The sequence below is a fragment of the Vulpes lagopus genome, chromosome 3 (assembly GCF_018345385.1).
Source record: "Vulpes lagopus strain Blue_001 chromosome 3, ASM1834538v1, whole genome shotgun sequence".
Lineage (NCBI taxonomy): Eukaryota > Metazoa > Chordata > Mammalia > Carnivora > Canidae > Vulpes > Vulpes lagopus.
Genome location: NC_054826.1, coordinates 53,382,360 through 53,403,859, shown reverse-complemented (window position 1 = coordinate 53,403,859; position 21,500 = coordinate 53,382,360). Strand labels below are relative to the sequence as shown.

General features: G+C 58.4%; 1 protein-coding gene across 1 annotated transcript; it reads right to left on the bottom strand.

Annotated features, from left to right (window-relative positions):
- Positions 1–880: 880 nt before the first annotated feature.
- Positions 881–9,219, bottom strand: RBP3 (retinol binding protein 3). Its single transcript, XM_041748483.1, has 4 exons — positions 6,172–9,219; positions 4,481–4,671; positions 2,618–2,760; positions 881–1,281 (listed from the first exon to the last, which is right to left on the bottom strand). Exons 1-4 carry the CDS (start codon positions 9,217–9,219, stop codon positions 881–883), a joined length of 3,783 nt encoding a protein of 1,260 aa, XP_041604417.1.
- Positions 9,220–21,500: the final 12,281 nt, after the last annotated feature.

The following is a 21,500-nucleotide window of genomic DNA, read 5'->3' as shown; positions in this document are numbered from 1 at the left end:
AGCCACGGGTGCACTGGTCAGGAAGGGCAGGTACCCAGGTCCGCGCTCCCCCTAGCCTGCTGTGCTGGGTCCCAGGGCCGTGTGGTGCCAGAGATCGCTTTTGGGTGAGAACAAGGCCACGGAGGAACCCGCGAAGGGAAGACAGACTTGCTGTACAGAGCTGGACCGGGAGGGTTCTGGGTGAGACGAGGCCTGTCTTCGGGTGTCTAACGGCTGCCGCCTGGAGGTGCTGTGCTAAGTGGCCGGCACCCGAGACGAGGGCAAGCGGGGAGCGGGGCGGCCACCACCCCTGGGAAGCATGATGGGGCCAGAAAGGCTCCCAGGGCAGGAAGTGGAGGAGGCGCAGCGGCAGGGGGGGGCTCCCTGGCCTCTGGGCCGCACGGTCCACATGGACCCAGCAGCGGCAGGTGCCTGTGAGCGGGCGTGTGCGGGCGAGGGGGGCACGCGGCACGTGCAGCCCACACGACACGTCTCAAGGCTCCTGCAAAAGCGTCTCATTCCTGGTGACTTTAATGCGGCTGCAGTGACGCTACTGTGCAGAGAGGAGCTGAAAGGAATCACACGATCGCAATAAATTTTGCCCGTTTCTTTTTACTACCAGGAGATGTGAAGTGTGGTGCGTGTGCCAGGGTGTGCAGCTCACAGTGCAATGCGGTGGCTGGAGCTGCTGGGGGCCCGGGCTTGGCAGCTAAGAAGCGGGAGTGGGGGCTCGACTTTGCCGCCCTGAGAGCTCCCGTGGAGGGGGTGCCTCCGTGGGGTGGGCTCCCCATACCTGGCGCTCAGGGACATTGGCGGTGGCTGAGGGACCTCGGATGGACCCAGGCGTGCCTCCCGCCCCCCGCCTGGCGGAGCCCAGCAGGCCCCTGACCTGCCCCTGGCCTCAGGCAGGAACCCGGGCCAGGACCGCCGCCCGCCTGGTGTGTCGCCGGGAGGTCCCGGGCGCCCTGGGGCTCCTCCGGGCTCTGCGCGCGAGGTGCTGCAGCACCTCCTTGGCCCTGGCAAGCGCTGCGTCGGCAGGCACAGCCATGTCTGGCACGACGCCCACCCCCTCCCAGGAGCCGCCGTCCGCGGCCCCCACCGAGCGGGCCGTGGGGATGGTGATGTACAGGTGGGTGTCGTCCACGTGGTAGGTCTGCGGTGGCTGGCAGCCCCCGCTGGTCACCTCCCCAACGACCAGCGCCCGGCCCAGTCTCTTCATGATGTAGGTGAACTCCTCGGCGGCGCCGGCCGTCAGCGCACTCGTCAGAATGGCCACGCTCTTCTTGGAGCCATAGCGCTCACCTGCAAGACACAGGGCCCTTCAAGCCAGCTGGCAGTCCCCGGGGCCCCCGCATCCCCGTGCTGCCTGGACCCGCACAGAGGAGGGCCCGCGGCTCCGTCCCGTGGCCCCGCGTCCGCAGGCAGCCGCCCCTCCAAGCCCCTGGCCCATGGCCGTGAAGCGAGGACATGGATGCGAGCCTGGGGAGGAGACGTGCTTCCTCCACGGGGGATGAGAGTGCCTGCCCTGGCCGTGCACGTTGCACAAATGCAGCGCGAGCTGGAGCCGGGGCCACAGAGGTTGCCCGAGGTGTTCTCGCCGTCATGTCAAACAAGTGAAAAGAAACAGAGGAGATGAACCCTAATAAAGTTCTATGTAACTCAATACATCCCAAAAAAAGTCTATCTGAAAAATATAATCAATAAAATCTTTGAGATATTTTATATCTTTACTTTTCCGTGGAAAAGTCTTCAAAGTCTGGTGTGCACATTCCACGTGTCACATCTCCATTTGCAGGAGCCGCATCTCAGTGCTCAGTGGCCATGCGCGGCTCGCAAGGTAGACCTCGCCGTCCTAGGGCCCCGTGGTCCGCAGGCTTGGGTCTGTTTGTAACTCTGGGTTTTGAGTGTGTGTTTGAATTTACAATTCACCTGGTCCTGATTTTTATTTGCATTTTGCGATAGTTCTGAACGAATGTCTTGGAAGCTCCCCTCCGATCCTCGTGCAGGAGGGACGGGCACAAGTGATTTTCTGGTCACACGCACCTCCCGCTGTTGGTCTCCTGGCCCTAGTCTGATGCAAGTGTGGGTTCCTTGGCTCATCAGGCAGGGCAAGGGTGTCGGAGAGAGCCCGTCACCCACATCGAGCCATGAGAGTGCGGGGTTGCACCTGCCCCTCTGGCCACCGCCCTGGCCCACGGCACACGCCATCAACACCCGAACTTCCTTGCTGCGGGGACCTCAGGCAGGATGTGCGTTAGAAGCCCTGTGGGATGTGCGATGGGCGGGGGTCCTTCTGGTTCTGCATTTGTCCCTTAGGCTGAGGGTTGCAGGGCGAGAATGGAGGACACTTTGGTTTTAGACAAACCAGTGTTCAAATTCCGGCTCCTTCACATATCCGTCGGGTGATGTTAGCTAAGATCCTCAACCTAATTAAGACTCCCTTTTCTCTAGAAAATAAGCGTAACGGTAGCACTTTGCAGGGATTTAGGATCGTATGCAAAGTGCACAGCGTCGGACGGGCACTTGATGTTCCACTTACCAGGTTTTTCCCTGCACCCAAGCTATTGTTCATTCCTCTCCCCGATTTTCCAGAAGCTTCTAGAATGAGAACAGGAAAGGGGAAGGCTTCTGCACATACCTGCGAGCCGGGAGTGGGTCCAGAGCTCACTGACAGAGTCATTGGGCCGGCTGTAGATCTTGTCCAGCAGAACTGGGGGCCCTTCATCGAAGAAGTAGGAGCATAGGGCAGAGATGGAGGAGGTGGGGCCACCGATGTTGAACCTTCGGGGAGAGAAGTGGGACCGCTGGGGGCGGGGGCTGACGGGGCGGCCCCGTGTTCCCCCGGGAGCCTGGAGCTTTGCCCGCAGTGCCCCGTCCTAATGCCCCGTCGCCGTCCCACAGGTTCCCTTGTTGGCATTTCCCAGAGTTCAAGTCTCCTTGCGGTCAAGTTTGTGTAGAAAATGTCGAGGGTCATACATGCCCCCCCTCTTTTTTAAAGATTTTTATTTATTTATTCATGATAGACACAGAGAAAGAGAGAGAGAGAGAGAGGCAGAGACACAGGCAGAGGGAGCAGTAGGCTCCATGCAGGGAGCCCAATGCGGGACTCGATCCCGTGACCCCGGGGTCACGCCCTGGGCCCAAGGTGGCGCTAACCGCTGAGCCACCCAGGCATCCCCAATACCTGCCCCTTCTGATCGCGGTTAATACATTATGCAATGCCCACTGTATGCATTACACTGGGGGCTCTGACCGGCCCTGCGGTCCCGACACTGGCGATGGATTTCCCTCGCCTATGACCGTGGCTGCTGTCCTGCCCCCTGCCGCCTTCCCCAGCTGCATTCTCCATGATCCCACAAACCACTGGGCATGTTCCCTGGGGCAACCTCCCCAGAGCCTCAGGCCTGGGGAACCACGTTGGGCAGGAGCAGAGGGCAGGGGACAGCCCCGCTCGGGGGACGCCATGCCCGTCTCATCTGGAAACAAGAAGCGGGCTGGTGATGTGTTAGGAGTGTCTTCTGGTTGGTGGCCCAGGGTGGCTCCGCAGGGTGTAGGGCCTGCGGCCTCAGCCTCTGAACCCTTAAACCTCAGGTTGGAAGGGTTTTTTAAGCAAAGCCCACCTGAAGGCTGGGCCACTTCCTCTTTTACCAGGACTGCCACACAGTCAACAGAAGGGCACTGAGCATGAGCGTCGTCGGCACGTCCAGTAAAAGTGTTTGAAGGATAAAGCCTTCAGGGGTTCCTGCAGGAGCCCACAAACACGGGCCCTGGACACGCACATGGCCACGTGCACACGCGTGCACACGCACACGCAGAGCACCCCGAGGTCCCTCCTCAGGGAGAACAAGCCTCTGAGATCTGGGGCCCCTGGTCCCAACAAGAACTGTGGCTGAGCAGCCTCGCTCCTGCAGCTGGGTTGGGGTTCCACCCCGTGCCCTGGCGGGTGCCCCAGGAGCATCACGGAGGCCTGGGCCTGGTCCCCACGGGGCGGACGTGGTGGGGAACCTGCTTCCACTCCCTCTAGGAGGAAGCATCCCTCCAACAGTCATTTTGTGATGCAAAGAATTCTCTTTGCAACAATTGTGGCTGATTTGGAGATTGTGCCCGGGACTTGGGCTTTGTGCTTCTCCTGACCCAGGCGGTCCTGGGCTGATTTTGTGTGATATGAGAGGCACAACTGGATGTGGTGGCCTGGCTGTCCCAGCCACGGTGGGTCATCGGAATCACCCGGATGAGGCGTCAAGGGCACAGGTGACTAGGTGTCCCCCCTCCCCCGGCTCTGGGTTCAGTGGGTGGTGTGGGGGCCCAGGCTCTGCTCTCGAGGTCTCCCCATTGCTCTCCTGGGCCCTCTGTCTAGGCAAGTCTGGGAGCCAATAAGTAGCCCAGTGATGGAGGTAACCCTGCAATCATCAGAGGAGCTTGGGAAGCCCCCCTGCCGGGACTCCCTCCTCCGGCGAAGCCAGACCCCAGGCCCAGACACCTCCGTCCCCCCGACTCTGACCTCATGTCGATAATCATGGCATCCGTGTGCACGATCTTCTTCCAAACGTGCTCCACCAGCAGCTCTGACACCTGGGTGAGCAGCTCGCAGTCCCCAAACATGTCGAACCTCAGGTAGCCGACGTTGTCCTCAAATACGTTAGTGTGAAAGGAGAACTTGATGAGGTCCTCGAAGACTTCAGGGGAGGGAATCTGCAAGAGCAGGGCAGGGGCTGCGGGGCTCTGCTCAGCCCTGGCGCAGGTTCACCCCGCGTCCTCTACCTGAGAGACGCTGGGGAGCGAAGCCTGGCAGGGGCCCGGGCGGGCGGGCGGCTTCTGGGAGGTCACTTGGGATGTGGCTCGAGGTTGGTAGGCTGCGGCTGGCGGGCCCCCTGCAGAGGGTGCCCACCCGCGAGGCCCAGGCGCGGCCTCCACTCTGACCCCCACCCCAACCCCGCCCCCGGCAGGTGCTTCCTGGTGTCTCTGGGTTTGTCCTCCTCTCCTCCCAGGGCAGCGGGGACCCTGGGTCTTCCGCAGGGCTTCGGCCGCGAGCTGCGCACCTGCAGCCCCAAGCATCTCCGCAGGGCATCCCCTCAGTGAGGAGACCAGAGAGACCGGGTCCCTTCCCAGGGTCGCACAGCCAGGAAGTGGTGGCGCCAGAAGCCAAATCCGCAGGTGACTCCGGGGCGTGGGCCTGACCACACGGGGAGGGGACGAGGCCTGGCTCGGAAGCCCGGCCCTGTGAGCTTGGCGCGGTGCTGGCACGAATGGGGCTCCGCGTGCCCGGGGCCTCCTCCTGGCTGCACCATACGCGGGGGGGACGCGGGCTCTGCGGGCGGTGTGCGGGGAGCCCGGCCTCCAGGGCCTGCCGCTCACACCCCGGGTCTCTCTGTGTCAGGGTCCACGTCCCCATGAGGCCAGCAGCTGCTCAGTTCCGTCCGCGGGTGGCGGCTCTGGGTCCTTCCCCACGCGTTAGGGCCCCACGGGCTCCGTGGGGGCAGCGGCCTCCGTAATGCAGCCGCCTGCCCGCTCCCCTCCTGCCTTAACCCTCTCCCTGCTCCCTCTCTCCCCTACTGGGGAGGCCACAGCTCCCCCAGCCCCCCAGCGTGAGCTGCCTGCACCCAGACCTGCCCTGCCGCTCCTGGTCCTGACCGAGCGGTGACCTGCTAGAGGGCAGACTGCGAGCCGAGATGCCCTGGATGCTGCTTTTCGATGAAGCTCGGGGCTTGTAGCTGGTGGGGTGCTCAGGGCACCCTCAGCTTGTCTGGCCACTGGTCTGGGTGCTCTGGGTGGTCAACCTCCCAGCCGCAAACCCCTCAACCTCGGTTTACCCTCTCAGTGCCCCCCGAGGGCTCTGCTGCTTTAAACGCGTGACCCTCAGCAACATCACTCAGCTTCCCGCCCAGCTGAGCCTCGCTCAGACGGTGCCCACGGGGCCCCAGACGCGGAGAATCTCGCGCTGCGGGATTCTGGGGACTGCGCCCTCGTGCCCCTGGGCACGTCTGAGTTGGGCTCCACACCCGTGAGGCCACCCCTGGGGCAGGCGGGGGCTGGCGGGAACTCAAGCTGGGGTGGGAACGCAAGGCCGGGGTGACAGGATGACAGGAGGGAAAGATGCAGCAGGGAGAACTGGGACCCCGCACAGGTCCAGCACCGTGCTCAGGGCCCTGCCCGCGTGGACGGGGCCAGCCACCCCGGGACCGCGTATCTCACCTGCATGGGCACGATCCCGGGGATGCGGTCCTTGGCATCCTCGGGGATGTGGGCCGTCTTCAGGTGCGGGTCTCCGGACAGCATCTGCAGGTCGGCTGCCAGCATCTCCGCCAGCGCGCCCTCGGAGGTCACCCGGGAGTAACGGCTCTGCAGGCGGCTCAGCTTAGCCGCCACCTTGGCCCCCAGCTCCGGGGAGGCGTAGTTGTCGGCCACCAGCTTGCCCGTGGTCTGCAGCACGGTGGGCACCTTGGCTCGCAGGGCCACTATGTCCCGGGCGGTGGACAGGGCCTCACTCATGGGCACGGCGATGTCGGGCTCCACCCCGGCCAGGTCCCAGGCCTCGCCCGTGCTGGCGCTCAGGGCCATCTGCGTGGGCATGGAGGCATACAGGGGGCTGCTGCCCACCTGGTAGATGCCCACCGAGAGTGCCCCCCCGGCCGTGGGTTCCCCGATGACCGTGGCCCGCTGCAGGTCCTGCATGGTGTGGGCAAAAGCCTCGGCCGCCGACCCGCTGATGTGGCTCATGAGGATGTAGACGTCCTTGTGGGGGCCGTAGCGTCGACCCGCCACCTGCGGCAGGGTCCACACCTCCGTGACCCTCGAGGTGGCCCGGTCAAAGACGGAGTAGAGGTGCTGGCGGGGCTCCGCCTCGAAGAAGTAGGAGCAGAGCAGCGGCACCGCCGTGGAGTAGCTCCCGGGGTTGAAGCGCAGGTCGACGACCAGTGCGGCTGTGTCCACCAGCCCCTGCCACACCAGCTGCACCAGCTGCGGCCCGATGGCCTTGACCGTCTCCAGCTCCGCCATGGCGTCAAAGCGCAGGTAGCCCAGCCGGCCGGGCAGCACCTCGGTTTTGAACAGGGCTTCGATGAGGTAGGACACCTCCTCTGGGGAGGGCACGACAGGGGGCGGGGGGGGCGCCTCCTCGGCCACCATCTCCCCGGGGCTGTGGAACACGAGCAGGCGGTGGTCCCCCGACATCTCCTGCAGGTCGGCCGTGAGCTGCGAGGCCAGGGACTCCAGGTCCACCGCCGTGCGGTAGGCCCCCCGTGCCAGCTTGGCCCGCAGCAGGGCGCTGGTCTGTCCAACCACCTCGGGCCGCGCGTAGTGAGCCTCCACCAGGTGCCCTGTGCCCTCCACCAAGGCCTCCAGGCTGCGGTGGAACTCCAGCACCTCCTGGGCCCTGTCCAGGGCCTCCTCCGCCAGCACGATGGCGTCGGGCACCACGCCGCCCCCCAGCCAGCATTCGCCGTGGTTGTCGATGAAGGTGAGCACGGGCACGGTGAGCACCAGGTCGCCCTCCGGCGTCTCCAGCAGCGGCACCGTGCGCGTGTGCAGCAGGCTGCCCGCCGTGATCTCACCCACCAGCGTGGCCCAGCCCAGCGACTGCAGGAGGAAGGCCAGCTCCTCGGCGGCCGTGGCCGTGCGGTGGCTGGTGAGCAGATACACCCCGCGCTGGGTGGGGTAGCGCCGGCCTGGCAGCTCCACGCGGCTGAAGTGCTCCTGTGTGATGTTGGTGCGCCGGTCGTAGGTGGTGAAGAGGCGCACGGCGCCACCGTCGGGGCCCTGGAAGTAGGAGAGGAGCAGGGGCACGGCCGAGGACGGCCCCCCGGGGTTCTGGCGCAGGTCCACGATGAGGTGCTCTGTGTCCTGCAGTGGCTCCCACACCTGGCGTGCCACGTACGGGCTCAGCACCTCCAGCACCGGGGCGGCCGCGAAGCTGTCGAAGCGGAGGTAGCCCACATTGCCCGGCAGCACGGATGTTTGGAACATGGAGTCCACCAGGGCCCGGCGGCCAGCCTCGTCGTCTGGCACCGTGGGCACCGCCTCCGGCGGGTCGTCGTCCCCCGCCTCGGGCCCCAAAGGACCCTCCCTGGGCCTCACAGCCCGCACCAGGAGCCTGGGGTCCTCGGACACAGTCTGCAGACCAGCGTTGAGCTTGGTGACCAGGTCCTCCCTAGAGACCACGGCGGAGAAGTCCATGCTGGCCAGGTGGTGCAGCAGGGCGGGCACGCGGTCCACCAGTGTGTAGTAGGCCTGCAGGGCCTCCTGCAGGCGCCGTACCACGCCGGGCAGGGCGCGGCGCAGGGTCAGGATGGCCAGGGCTTTCTCCAGGGCCTGCTCGGCCGGCGTCCCCACACAGGGCAGTACCCCGCTGCCCTCCCACGTCTGGCTGCCCCCTCCCAGGGGCCCCAGGGACCTGGACACGGGCACGGTGAGGAAGAAGTCGGACTGGCCTATCCTCAGCTTCTGGAGGTCCAGGGCCCCCCCGACAGTCCGCTCGCCCACCACAATGGCCCGGCGCATCTGCTTGAGGATGTAAGTGACGTCCTCCGCCACACCGCCCGTGTGGCCGCTGGTGAGGACCACCACGTCCTTGTCAGCGCTGTACCTTTCCCCCAGGACCTGGGGCAGGGTCCAGATCTCAGTGGTGGTGTTGGAGGGGCGGTCGTAGATGGTATCCACGTGCAGAACCGTGTTCCCTGGGTGCAGGTAGGAGACGACGTAGGGGATGCCAGAAATGTGGCCGCCCGTGCAGTGCCGGAGGTCCAGCACCAGGGCAGAGGTGCCCATGAGCTTCCTCCAGATGCTGGCCACAAGGAAGCTGCCCAGCTTGTCCACCACCTCCTGGCCGGGGATGTCATCCACGCGCAGGTAGCCCACGTTGCCCTCCAGCACCTCGTGGCGGATGCCCTTCTGCAGGCGGGCAAGCAGTTCCTCCCGGGTGAGGTTGGTGAGGGCCGGGACTTGCCGGGGAGTCTCGAGGGTGCTGGGCTCGTACGAGATGACCAGGCGAGGGTCGTTCAAGGAGCTCTGCACCCCGGTGGTCAGTACGTGGGCCAGAGTCTGGGGGTCCGAGACGGCTAGGATCTCACGGCTCTTGATGGCCTGCTCGATGGCTTCCTGCATCCCCATCAGGTTCTCTGGGAAGCAGTAGTTGTCCAGGAGGACCTTGGCCATGTCCAGCACCAGGCCGGGCTGGAACAAGTGCGTGGGGCCAGCCAGGCCGCAGAGCAGCGTGCACAAGATCAGGGCCCATTCCCTCGTCATGGGGACCCACAAGGAGAGCTGGCTCCTGCACGGGTGCTCCCTTGACTGTGCGCAAGGCCACGGCCACTGCCCGTGTGGCCGCCTTCCTCCCTCGTCCTTCTCAGCGGGTGGACAGAAGGTCTGGGGCTAAACGCGGGAGTTGGGGTGCGGCTTGCAGCTCCAGTAAGCCTTTAATCCCGTCTAATTCAAGCACGTCAGCCCCGGGTACCGGGGAGCAGGGGCCACAGCGGTTTGACCCAGAAGGCGCGTGGATCTTGCCGAGCTGTGCCACCTCGGTGCACGGCCACCTGGAAAACTGCTGTGGACTCGGAGTTTCCGCCCCATGCCAGGCATTGGGCTCCGTGCTTCACAGGGTGACAGTGTGCACCAGAGCCTTGCAGACAGAGCTGCTGACCTGCCGCAAATAGCGTTTTCCCCACCGTGCGGGGTGAGCCACATCCCTGGAAGGAGCTAGAACTCACTGGGGGCCTGGCTCTGTGACCCTCGGCTCCGTGGCCTTAGGGACGTGTCCCACTATCGCGTAGATTGCTGGGAAGTTCTCCGTGGTGGATGATCTCTGCCGAGTAGCTGGGGGAGGAGAGCTCAGGAGCTAGTGGGTGGGGACGGGGGACGGGACAGAGGAGCAGTTCGGGGGTGGCGGGCTGCAGTCCGCTCAGGCAGTGCCGAGGCTGAGGGTGCGGGGCCACCCACTTCAGGGCTTGAGGTTGCTTTCTGGGTGTTGCTGAATCCGGGGAACTGTTGTGCACCCTCTCCCCACCCCCTGCCCCCAGCTTTCAAACAGCAGGAATACAATGTCTGGACCTCGGCGCCGTGTACGGTGAGTGGGAGGGGTGCCCGCCTTCCTGACACCACGGGGTCAGGCCTTCTGGGTCCCCTGAGGTTGTCCCTGCCACCTAACCAGGGTCCCTGCTCCTGGCTACGGAGGAGGCCCGTGGCCCACGGCTTACAGGGGAGTGGCTGCGGGCCCGGCACCCAGGCCGGTGCAGGTGAACGGCTGGACTCTCAGGCTCTCTCCAGCTCCTGGTCCCTCGCGTGGAAGTGCGGTGGGTTCTGCTTGCCGTGGACTTGCGCAGAGCCCCAGAAAACCTGCCGTGGAGCCCAGGGTCCGGGACCCCTGCGGGGGCGGGAGGTGTTCCCGGGGTCGGGGGCCGTCTGGGCAGCCCGGAGAACCACAATCTGCTCTCTGGGAATCATTATCTGGGGATGTTTACCAAGTGGTTTATGAAGGCCAAAGAGGTCAATTAGCTAAAACAAACATATTTTTAGCTCATTAGGATTTGTTTAATGCCCAAGTGACATATGGTCCCATCACTCCACTGTTTGCAGCCAATGAGGTGAGCCTGATTTATCACAGCAAGAAGGCCTCCTTAGTCTTCACTGGGAAGACCGGGCCTCTGCCCTGCCTTTCCTGGGGAGTCACACGTCGGATTTGCCGTCCTGGGCCTTCTCTGTCATGGCCTGGGCTCAGGCAAAGTCTCCCGACCAGGAAGGCCAGAGGATAAAGATGACCAGGAAAAAGTCCTTCTTTGGGGAAAGCACTTCTTCTGGACTTGTCTTAAAATGTGGTGTCAGGATGGGCTGCCTGGAGCCATTGCTGGGCCCCGATTTGTGGGGTTGGGTGGCCCAGAGCCCTGAAGAGGACGTGGAAGACAGAATGGGGCCCGTCGTAAGTCACTCGGGGGGGGCAGACTCCGTGCCTGCAAGGAGACTTGATGTGTCCTCCTGTGGGTGTGGCCGGAGGCCTGTGGGAGAAAATTCTGTCCCAGAGTTCTCCAAACTGTCCAGGAGCCAGGGATATTTTGGTCCCCACGTGAGGGGGAGCGTAAGCACTGGGCAGTGGCTAAGGAGAGCATGCCCCAGGTAGGTCCACAGTGCAAGCCAGGAGGGGAGGAGCTCTACCCCTTCCTATCCAGCCCCTGCTAGCTGGGGGCCGAGGGGGTCACGGAGCACCCCCTGTGATCTCCGGGTGGATTTTGGAGTTGGGATGAAGTCAGAGGCCCTGTGTTCCCACCATTGGCACAAACAGCTACGTGAGCAGATGTCAAGAGTGCAGGCTTGGGAGCCCCACATCTCCCTGGTATCCTGCTGCTTCCTGGGTAGAGACCCGGATGAAGTAACATGACTGCTCTGTGCCTTGGCTTCCTCAGAAGGTAAATGGGAAAAGGGAAAGCATCACAGTGTTGTTGCAACAGTGTTGGCAGGTGTAACAAAGAAGCTGACAATGGAGTAGGAGTTGGTGAGAGGCAGCCTGTGATCAGAACTCCCCTGTGGGGGTGGGGAGAGATTCCCCGGCAGGCAGGGGTTGTCCTCGAGGCCCTGGTATAGGGAACACTGCTGAGGCCCCAAACCTTCCATGGGCTTCTCTGTGTCTGGAGAGTTTGTATACCCGAGGGAAGCCCCGGCCTGGTGTTCACTCCAGAGTACAACCTGCAGAGAACCAAGCATCAGATTAAAAGGGGGACCAAGCACGGAGGGTGTGCTACTGGAACGATCTGCGGAACATGCCTGGGGCCCAGGCAACCCAGGAAAGAGCCAGTCGCCTGCTGCAATACAGACTCACTTTTTTGCTGTGAGCAGAGACCTTGTCTCTCTAGCCGTCCATCCATCCATCATCTATCCATCCATCCATCCTCCATCCATCTCTCCATCCATCCATCCTCCATCCATCCATCCATCTATCCATCCATCCATCCATCCATCCATCCCCCATCCATCCATCTATCCATCCATCCATCCATCCATCCACCATCTATCCATCCATCCATCCATCCACCATCCATCCGTCCATCCGTCCATTGTTTAATATTTGCCTTTCCCTCAATGTTCTTTATGGACATTTTCAAGCAGTACAGCAAATATCCACGTCCTTAGATTCTAACATTGGCATTCATTACCTTTCCTTATCTCACCTCTGTCTCTCCTACTCTTGCTCTAACCTCAAACCAATATATTTTTTGGATGCATTTCAAAACAAGCAGAATCCTGTCTTATTTGATTTTAATCCTTTTTCTTAATAATAAGACTAAAACATACTCATTTTTATATCTTTTTCCAAAGCCATTCCAACCCAGCCAATAATGTACACTGTACATACATAAATAATGTTTAATGTATAGCTGTCCTCATCTCTCTCTGTGTTCTTACATGAAAGCACATATGTAGGAGGTGCATTGTCTATACCCATCCGCCATCCATCCATCCATCCATCCATCATCTATCCATCCATCCATCCATCCATCCACCCATCCACTCATCCATCCATCCATCTGTCCATCCATCCAATGTCATCTATATACACATAGTGTCCATACTGTGTATACATGGTAATTTGTCTTTTGTTTGACTTACTTAAACATACAGCAGAAACACCCTCAGTGTTGCAGTACATGAAGTTCATCCTTTTAATGGCTGCGTTGTAGTCCTTGATAATTTACTGATCTGTTCTCCTAGTGAGAGATATTTTAATTGTTTCTGTTTTTGCCTCTATACACAATATTGTTATAAATGTTCTCAAACATGGGTTCTTAAGGACTAGTGCTTCTTGTTTCTGTCAATTCCCAAAACTGGGCTCACTGAATCAAAGAGTATGTGCACTTACTTCTTTTCTTCATCATATTTTCAGTAACTTTTAAATTATCCAACAAATGTGTATTTTTTCTGTTTTCTTTTAAACAACTTAATTGATATATAACTGACATACACTGAACTGCTCATATTTGAAGTGTACAATATGGTGAGTTTTGACATGTGTATTCACCTATGGAACTACCATCTAGATCAAGATAATGTATATTACCCTCACCCGCAACATTTTCTCGTGCTTCTTTGTTACCCAATCCCCTTTTTATCTTCATCTCTCGGCAAACACTGATTTGCCTTCTGTCACCAGTGGATTACTACTCATTTTTCAGAATTTTAAAAGGAATTACATGTGTATTTTTTTTTCTCCTTATCTTCCCTTACTCAGCATAGTGACTTTGAAACTTATCTATGTTGTTGAGGGCACCATTATTTTATTTATTTCATTGCTGGGTAGTATTCCATGGTATAGATATACCACAATCTGTTATCCACTCATGGATTGATGGACCTTCAGCTTGCTTCCATATAGAACTGTTACAAATGCAGCTGCAGTCAGTGTTTTAAGTTTTAAGTATAAGTCTCTGCCTGGATATATGGTTTTATTTTCAGTAGGACAGAAATGCATGTTTAGCATTTTAACAAATAGCCAGTTTTCTGAAACCTAAACATATATCAGCAGCGTATGAGACTTCCAATTCCTCTACATCAATGGCAACAATTGGTATGTAGGGTCAGACTTTTATTTTTATATTTATTTATTTATTTATTTGCCCCATTTTTAAATTAGGTAATTTGTCAAAAAAAATTAGATCATTTGTCCTTAATTATTGAGTTATAAGGGTTCTCTGTATGTTCTAGGTACAAGTCCCTTATCAAATACATGATTTACAAATACTCCCTCCTATTCTGTGGGATATCTTTTCACTTTCTTGATGGCATCCTTTGAATTGTAAATTTTTTTAAAAATTTGGGGCACCTTGGTGGCTCTATTTTTTAAGTGTCCAACTCTTGGTTTCAGCTCAGGTTATGATCTCAGAATCTTGAGGTTGAGTCCCAGGTCGGGCTCTGCACTGGGCATGGAACCTACTTAAGATGCTCTGTCTCCTTCTCCCTCTGCCCCTTCCTGCCTCCCTGATCAAATGGGCTCTCTCCCTCTTAATTTTTTTTTAAATTTTGATGATGCCCAGTTTACCTAGTTTTTCTTTTGTTGTTCTTGCTTTTGGTGTCATACCTAAAATCCTTTGCCAAACCCAAGTCATGAAAACTTATCTCTCTATTTTTTCTTTAAGAGGTTTATAGTTTTACCTTCTATATGTAGGTCTTTGATCCATTCTGATTTAATCTTTGTGTATGATGTGAGGTAGGGGTACAACGTCATTCTTTTGCTTGTAGAAATCTGGTAGTCCCAGTACTTTCTCCTTTGATCTTCAGAAGTGGACCCAAGGAACAAAATATAGAGATAGATAGGTAATAAAGATGATTTATTTTTTTTATAATTTTTTTTTTATTAATTCATGAGAGACACAAAGAGCGAGATTGAGGCAGAGACACAGGCAGAGGGAGAAGCAGGCCCCATGCAGGGAGCCTGACGTGGGACTCGATCCCAGGACCCCGGGGTCATGGCCTGGGCCAAAGGCAGGCACCAAACCGCTGAGCCCCCCAGGGACCCCAAAGATGATTTATTTTTAAGAAATTGGCTGGCTTGCACAATTGTATGGGATCACAAGTCTGGAATTTGTAGTACCAGCCCCAGCAGGCTAGAAACTGAGGCAGCGTTTCTACGTTGCTGTCTTGAGGCAGAATTTCTTCTTTGGGAAACCTCAGTCTTTCCTCGTCAGGCCTTCAACTCATTGCATGAGGCCTACCCACATTATAGAGGATAATCTGCTTTACCTAAAGTCAACTGACAATAGATGTTAATCACATCCTTAGATATCTTCACAGCAACATCTAGACTAGTGTTTGAGCAAACAGCTTGGCCCCAAGCTTTCTTGACATAAAAATTAACCGCCACAGGTGATGCTATTCCCATCTTATAGGTGAAGAAACTGGGTCCTGGAGAAGTCAGAGTTCTTCTCCAAGGGCACAGTAAGTAGCCAAGTGAAAACTGTACTGAAAACTAGCTCCAAAAAGGTATTCAGTCCCCACATCTACACGAGGCCTTTCCTTTTGTTCTGAGAACACCCAAGGCTCAGAGGACACTTGAGTATTCTACAAGCAGGTTCCAGAAAAAATAGTTTAATTGACCACAAATATATGCTGCAAATGACTTGAATTTCTCTAAAATACAAATTCCGCATCCTATTGCCCCTGCATTTTTATCTCACTAGACGTGAAGTTAGACGCAGACTTTCTTGGCCCACTTGCCCCAGATGTCCCAAATGGCTTGGGCTCGCTCGTCTCTGTGCCCTGCCGAGGCCTCCGAGGACCGCGCTTGAGTTAGAAGGGCCTTTTCTCTTTGGGGTTCCTGTGAGAGTTTGTTCCATCACCTTCTATCCTCAGCTTTCCCCCGGAAGCGGCAATTCAGTGTTTGGCCCAGAACATGGGTGAGGCTAACTCATGAGGATGGTCTGTGCTGGCCTTTGTGTGTGTGTGTGTGTACATGACTGTGCCTGTGTGTACACATGGATATGTGTGTACATCTGTGTGCTCACATTTGCGCCTGGATAATCCAGAGTATGGTCCTCCCCTCCAAATCCTTCATCACATCTTTAGCCACTAAGGGGATAGTGCCCCTCTGTGTCCCCTAGGGCCACACTCAGAGTCTAGGGATTAGGTCATGGCCATGTTTTGGGGTCTGCACCCACCACAGGGCTGAGCTAGGCTTGAGATCCTATTAGATGAGGCCAACAGCCCTTACACCCTGTGTCAAGGCGTCTCACTGAAGTCCCGGGTCTTCTCTAAAGGACCCTCTGCTTTCCATCCTCCATCGGCCCTGCTGCTGCAGTCTCCTTGGCGATGCCACCTGCCTCCTCTAAATCCCACGTCTTTCTCCATTTTATTTAAATCTCTCCCAACAAATGATACTTACTGTAAACAAAGAGAGAGGGAAAGACAAAAAACAATCAGAGGCAGAACACGGGAAGTGAATGTAAAGCAGCTCACATTCGGCCTTAATGGCAGCGCGGTTTCATAAGGACGAGCTCATGGATGCCCGCCGCTGGAAGGTATTTCTGCAGGTCCGATGAGCACATTCATCATCTGAAGACAGGGTGCTCGATGGGGCTTCATGAGACTATCAGTGTTAGGGACGCGTACCCCTGGGTGCTCTGGCGGGCAGGGAGCTTTTAATGTGGGAACCGCCGTGGGGGGCTGGGAGCTGGCTCCTCTGCTGTGTCTGCATTTTCAGACCCGCGCAGCCACCACGCCGTGCACACTCATCCACATCCGCGGAGGCCCGGGAACACCCCGGACAGATGGCGTCGGCTGTTGCCACTCCCTGGGCTTCGGGCAGGCGGGTAGCCCCAGAGCCCCGCCCTCAGGGCCGCTGGACGGGTCTGGGCTTTGGCTGGTTGGCTGGGACCTGCGCTTGCTGCCGCTCATCGCAGCTGTCCTGCTGCCCGCTGTTGTGGGCACGGATCTGTCAGGAGCTTCCAGGTGACGCTCTTCCCGCTGACGCTGCTTCCGTTTCCAGGAGTGGAAGTCTCGGTCGAATATAGGGCCTTGCCATGTCCTTTAAGTACCTCGTGATGGGAGCGAGCTGCGGCCCGAGGCGACCCTGCCAGCCCGTCGGTGTGTGACAGTTTCCCCTGGTGGCCCTGAGACGTGGCACTGCTCGGTCATGGGGTCCTTGCAGGCCTCCTGTTCCGCGTGCCAGGCCCTAGGCGGCTGCCTGGCCGGAGCCTTGTCCAGCTGCGGAGCAGAGTCCGGCACCCACGCGGAGGGGCCTGAGGGCTCCAGGAGGCGCCTGGGTGGCCTCCGGACACGGGCACGGCCCTGGGGCCCTGGGACAGCCACGGAGCTCATGCACTCGCCGCCCAGCTCTGAGCTCCAGGGTACGCTGCACCTCCATGTCCTATCTTAACCCCCCCAAACCAACATGCACAACCTCAGTTTATTCACTGTGTATGCGTCCTTTCTTCATTGTTCTTGTTTTTTTTTTTTAAAATGACAGAAGAAAAAAAAAGACCTTTACAGATAAAGCAAGATTTTTTTTTATATTCCTCACCTTTCTGCTATTTGCCGTGTATCCTAGTCCTTTTATAAACTAGTGTGTCAGCGTGACCCTCGATGGGTTTTTATTGGAGTGACTCGCATCGCTATGCTGCATATCTGACTCTGCCACTTGCTTTCTTCACTCAGCCTTGTATTTTTGATTTCTAACCATACTGGTCATCAACTAGTTGGCCTTTTGATTGCTCTCATCACTTCACCATACGCACGGGCCCTCTTTTTGTTAACTATTCTCCACCGATGGATATTCGGTCTGTCGCAGGTCAGGTTCCTGGAGAACCAGAATGAGCCGGACTGGCTGCGGTAGGCACCCCGGGGCTGCACCTGTCAGGGAGGCGAGGATGTTGGACAGAGAGAGAAGTCCAGTGTGGTACAGCTGTCACCAGGACCTCAGCCAACCTCAAGGGAGGCTCTGCAGAGGCGACGGCCCTTGAAGAGTCACCCCAAGTTGGGGGCGCCTGGATGGCTCCGTCGGTTGAGTGGTTGAGTGTTCAACCCTTGATCTCAGGCTCAGGTCTTGATCGTATGATCGTGAGCTTGAGCTGCACATGTGCAGCATGGAGCCTACTTTTAAAAAAAGAGTTACCCCAAATTGAAGCGCGGCGCCAGGCCTTCATACCGTGCACAGTCACTGGATGGAGGATGCCCCTGAGGAGGGAATATAACCTGGATGAGTCATTCCTTACAGGCACGTCTTTCCACTCCTGGGACGATCCTGAAGGGGGTTCCGGGTGGCACCCGACACCCAGCCCAGGTCTCACCAGGGTCTCATAGTTGCCTTGTGCAGCACTTGCTCTGAGCCCTCATGTGTAGCTGTCTGTAGAATGGGTATGAAGGAGAGGAGTGTCCAGAGCTCTCCAGTCTCTTGGATGCAGCTGAACTGCCCTCCAGGGTGACCGATATCATGGGCAGGCCCCCCTTACCCCCCACCATGCCCGTGGGCTCTAGAGCCACATGGCTTCATGTCTGCAAATCTAACGAGTATAGGATGGAACCTCATGGTCGTTTCCATTTGCTTTTCTGTGATTACAAACGAGGCCAAGCGCAAACACCTGCAGGTGGTTGATCCTCTCTTTGACCCCCTACTTTGTCCCCGAGGAGAAGCCGGACTATCCTGTCCTAGTGCTTCTTTTCCTCTCCTCCTGCCTTTTTTTCAGTTTGCCTGGAAGACGGGCCCCTCCTCCGAGATTTCTTGCAGTTTCACAAGTTGCCAATGTATTGGAAAGTCCCGCCAATTTTGCTGATCTTTGGCGGAAGGCAGGCGCTAAACTGCTGAGCCACCCGGGCTGCCCAATTTTGCTGATCTTTGGGTCAAAGGCATGTAGGCGTGTGTGTTCGTGCACGACTCTGTGACGTGTACACGTGTGTGGTGTGTTATGTGTGCTGTGTGTGTACGTGTGCGTGTATATTGGGCAGTCTTGGGGGCCATAGGGCAGGTGTGAGCCTGGCGCTGTCACTCCTGATCGGGCCCTTCTTGAATTCAAATCTGACTGTGCGCCTGGGTGGTTAAGCACCTGACTGTGGCTCAGGTCATGATCCCGGGGTCCTGGGTCAAGCCCTACCTACACTGGGCTCCCCCGTGGGGTCCTGCATGGAGCCCCACGTCAGGGAGTCTGCTCGTCCCTCTCCCTCCGTCCCTCCCCCTGCTGGCGCTCTCTGTCTCTCAAATAAATACATTAAATCTTAAAAAAAAAAATCTGAGTGGTTTAGAGCACAACCAGGGGCTAGCCCTCGGGCTGACCTGAGACTACGCAGTCCTTAGAGTCTTCCCCTCCACCCTCCAAACAGTCCTCCCGCCGGCTGTCTGCTGCTGCTCCCCTGACTTCTGGAGAAAGGGCTCTTCTTCTTTCGCACTGTGATCCAGGCCCAGGAAGGAAGAGGAAGGGGGCTGACCACAGCTCATCCCATTATTCTCCCATTGTTCATTTTAGAGAGTTTCTTGTTTTTCACTATGAAAAGCAACGTTCATGGGCAGCCTGGGTGGCTCAGCGGTTTAGCGCCACCTTCGGCCCAGGGTGTGATCCTGGAGACCCAGGATTGATTCCCCACATCGGGCTCCCTGCATGGAGCCTGCTTCTCCCTCTGCCTGGGTCTCTGCCTCTCTCTGTGTATATCTCTCATGAATAAATAAAATCTTCAAAAAAAAAGAAAAAAGAAAAAAAGAAAAAGAAAAGCAACGTTCAGCAAACATCAAGATTTCTCCGTATTTAATATATTTCTTCCGGCGGAGACTCAGAGCCAGTACTGCTACGTCAGCAGTAGGAGCATCTGTGGCAGAACTTTCTCGTTCGATCAGAACTCCTTCGATGGACAGCAGCAGCCGCCCTTCCCCGGAGCCCCAGAGTGCCAGGCACGGGGCTGGACGCGCTTCCGCCCCCTCCCAGCTCCTACTCTCTTTCCTGCCCTGCGTGCCCCTGCTTTCCCAATCCTGCCCTCTCTTGGTTCCCTTTGTACTCACGGTGGAACTTAGTGCCCTTGCCAGGGGGAAACCGACAGGCTTCCCAGCCCCTCCCGTGTTTTTAGCTCTGCCCATCACGTGCGGCAGCGCAGAGCAGCCCACACCGGCCTCGAGGGCTCTTCCTGCCTCCGAAGTGGGGAACGGAGAAGGGCAGTGAGTGCTCGCGTGCTGTGGGGTCCGCGTGGCAGCACAGTTGGTCAGCACGGGCCTGGCAGGGGGAGGGGGGCACTCGGGAGCACAGCCGCCTCTTGGGTTCCTCCTGGAGGTGACCTTCAGGGCTTCTTCCCAGGTGGGTACATGTGGGCCTGGTACTTGCTAGGCCGGCCCTGGCTTCTAGTCTTGTTATGGGAGGTGCTTTCCTGGCCGCGAGTCAGGTGGCCGCCGGGACGGACCCCAGAGAGGAGGTGTCTCCAGCCCCATGAGGAGACATAGAGCGTGTTCCAACTCATGCGTGACACCGAGGACCGATGTCAAAACCTGAGAGGACCAAGCATCACGCGTGCGTCTGCGATGCCCACGTGTGGGGAGCTGGTGTACAAAGCCTGGAGTTTGCAAAGCAGCCAAAACGGGGCTGGGAGAGGCATGATGGGTAGGCAGATCCCGAGGCCAGGACCCCGGCCGGCGCAGGGTCAGCAGGTCTGGGGGGCGAGGCAGGCCTGGCTCCCTTCGGGGGCGTCAGAGCGTCAGCAGGCTCACCCGGTGGAGGGGCTCTGGTCGAGGCCCCAGGCCCATGGTTGAGGACCGAACCTAGGGAGGTGGTTCAAGATCAGTTTGACCGGTGCACAGTCGTCAGCACGGACATTGTCAAGGAGGAGAACCTGGTACCTCTGATCTCCGGGATTTTGTTAAAAAAGGCGGCAGAGGCACATCTGGCTACTGCAGACCTACCTGCCCTTGAGCCCCTGGCCCTCCGGTCATGCTGTCCACACCGGCTGCGGCACAGGGCCTGTGCCCCGTACTCCTCCGTGTGCCCCGGGAGACCGCGCGCCACCCCACACGGCACCCAGCGCGGGCCCTTCCTTGGCAGCAGGATCCCCGTGGCTTGTCCAGCTTCTAGGATTCTATCAAAACGGGGAAAGAGGCATCCCTGGTTTGCTGTGTCCCTGCATCTTCTCTCTCCAGGGCCAGCTGTGTGCAGGGGGGTCTCGTGCTTGGGTCCCCCACGGTAGGTTTGCATGGGATCCGCGTGGGCCCCCGAGGCCGGGGTGGTGCCAGCCCTTCGTGGGGGACGGCATGCAGTCAGGGCGGGGTGGCCCGGGGTGGCCACTGCCCTGAGGCTACAGGGCTCCGTCCTTTTCATGTGAGCAGGCTCTGGGGTCACGGACGGGCTGGCCGCTGATGGAGGCTGCTCCCCACCATCTGCAGGTTGGGGGTTTGTGCGGGAGGAATCCTGGCAGCCGTCAGGGGGAGGAGGGGGTCGCTAAAACGGCGGTGACCACTGGGACTTGGGAGTTGCCCAGGGCAGGGGAGGAAGAGGAGGTGCTTGTGCCACAGCTGTGGCCCGTGGTCTGTCCTTGGGGTCCTGGGGGCCACGGGGTCACCCTGGGGCTTCTAGGACGTGAACCACCTGTTGCTCCCATTGCCTGCTCGGCTCTAACTGCCCGCCGCTCCGGGTCTTGGTGACCACGGCCCAGCACTGACGCAGGCCGACAAGGGGGCCACCTGCCGCTGCCCTGAGCACCCGGCGGGTGAAGATCCCACAGAGCAGGGCCGGTTGGGGGCACCACCGGAGAGCGTAGCCTGTGTCCTTGCCACGACCCTGATCCTTCGTGAGGGAGGTCGTCGGGACAGAGAGCGTGGGGTTAGCCCCGCGGCCGGGGGTCAAAACCCGGGTCCAGCCCTCCCGGCTGAGCTCTGAGCCAAGGCCGAAGCCTCCAGAAACCTCCACCTCCTCTTCATTTGCAAAAGTCAGGATAGAAACGTCTTTTATTCTGTGGCTGTCGTGTGAGCTCCGGAGTGCACGTCCCAGGCCCAGCCGGCGCTCGGGGACCCCCGCCTCTCCCCGGGGCTGGCCCCACAGTCCCCCCACTCCACCCCCTCGTTGTCGCTTCCTGCTGGGGGCTTCCTG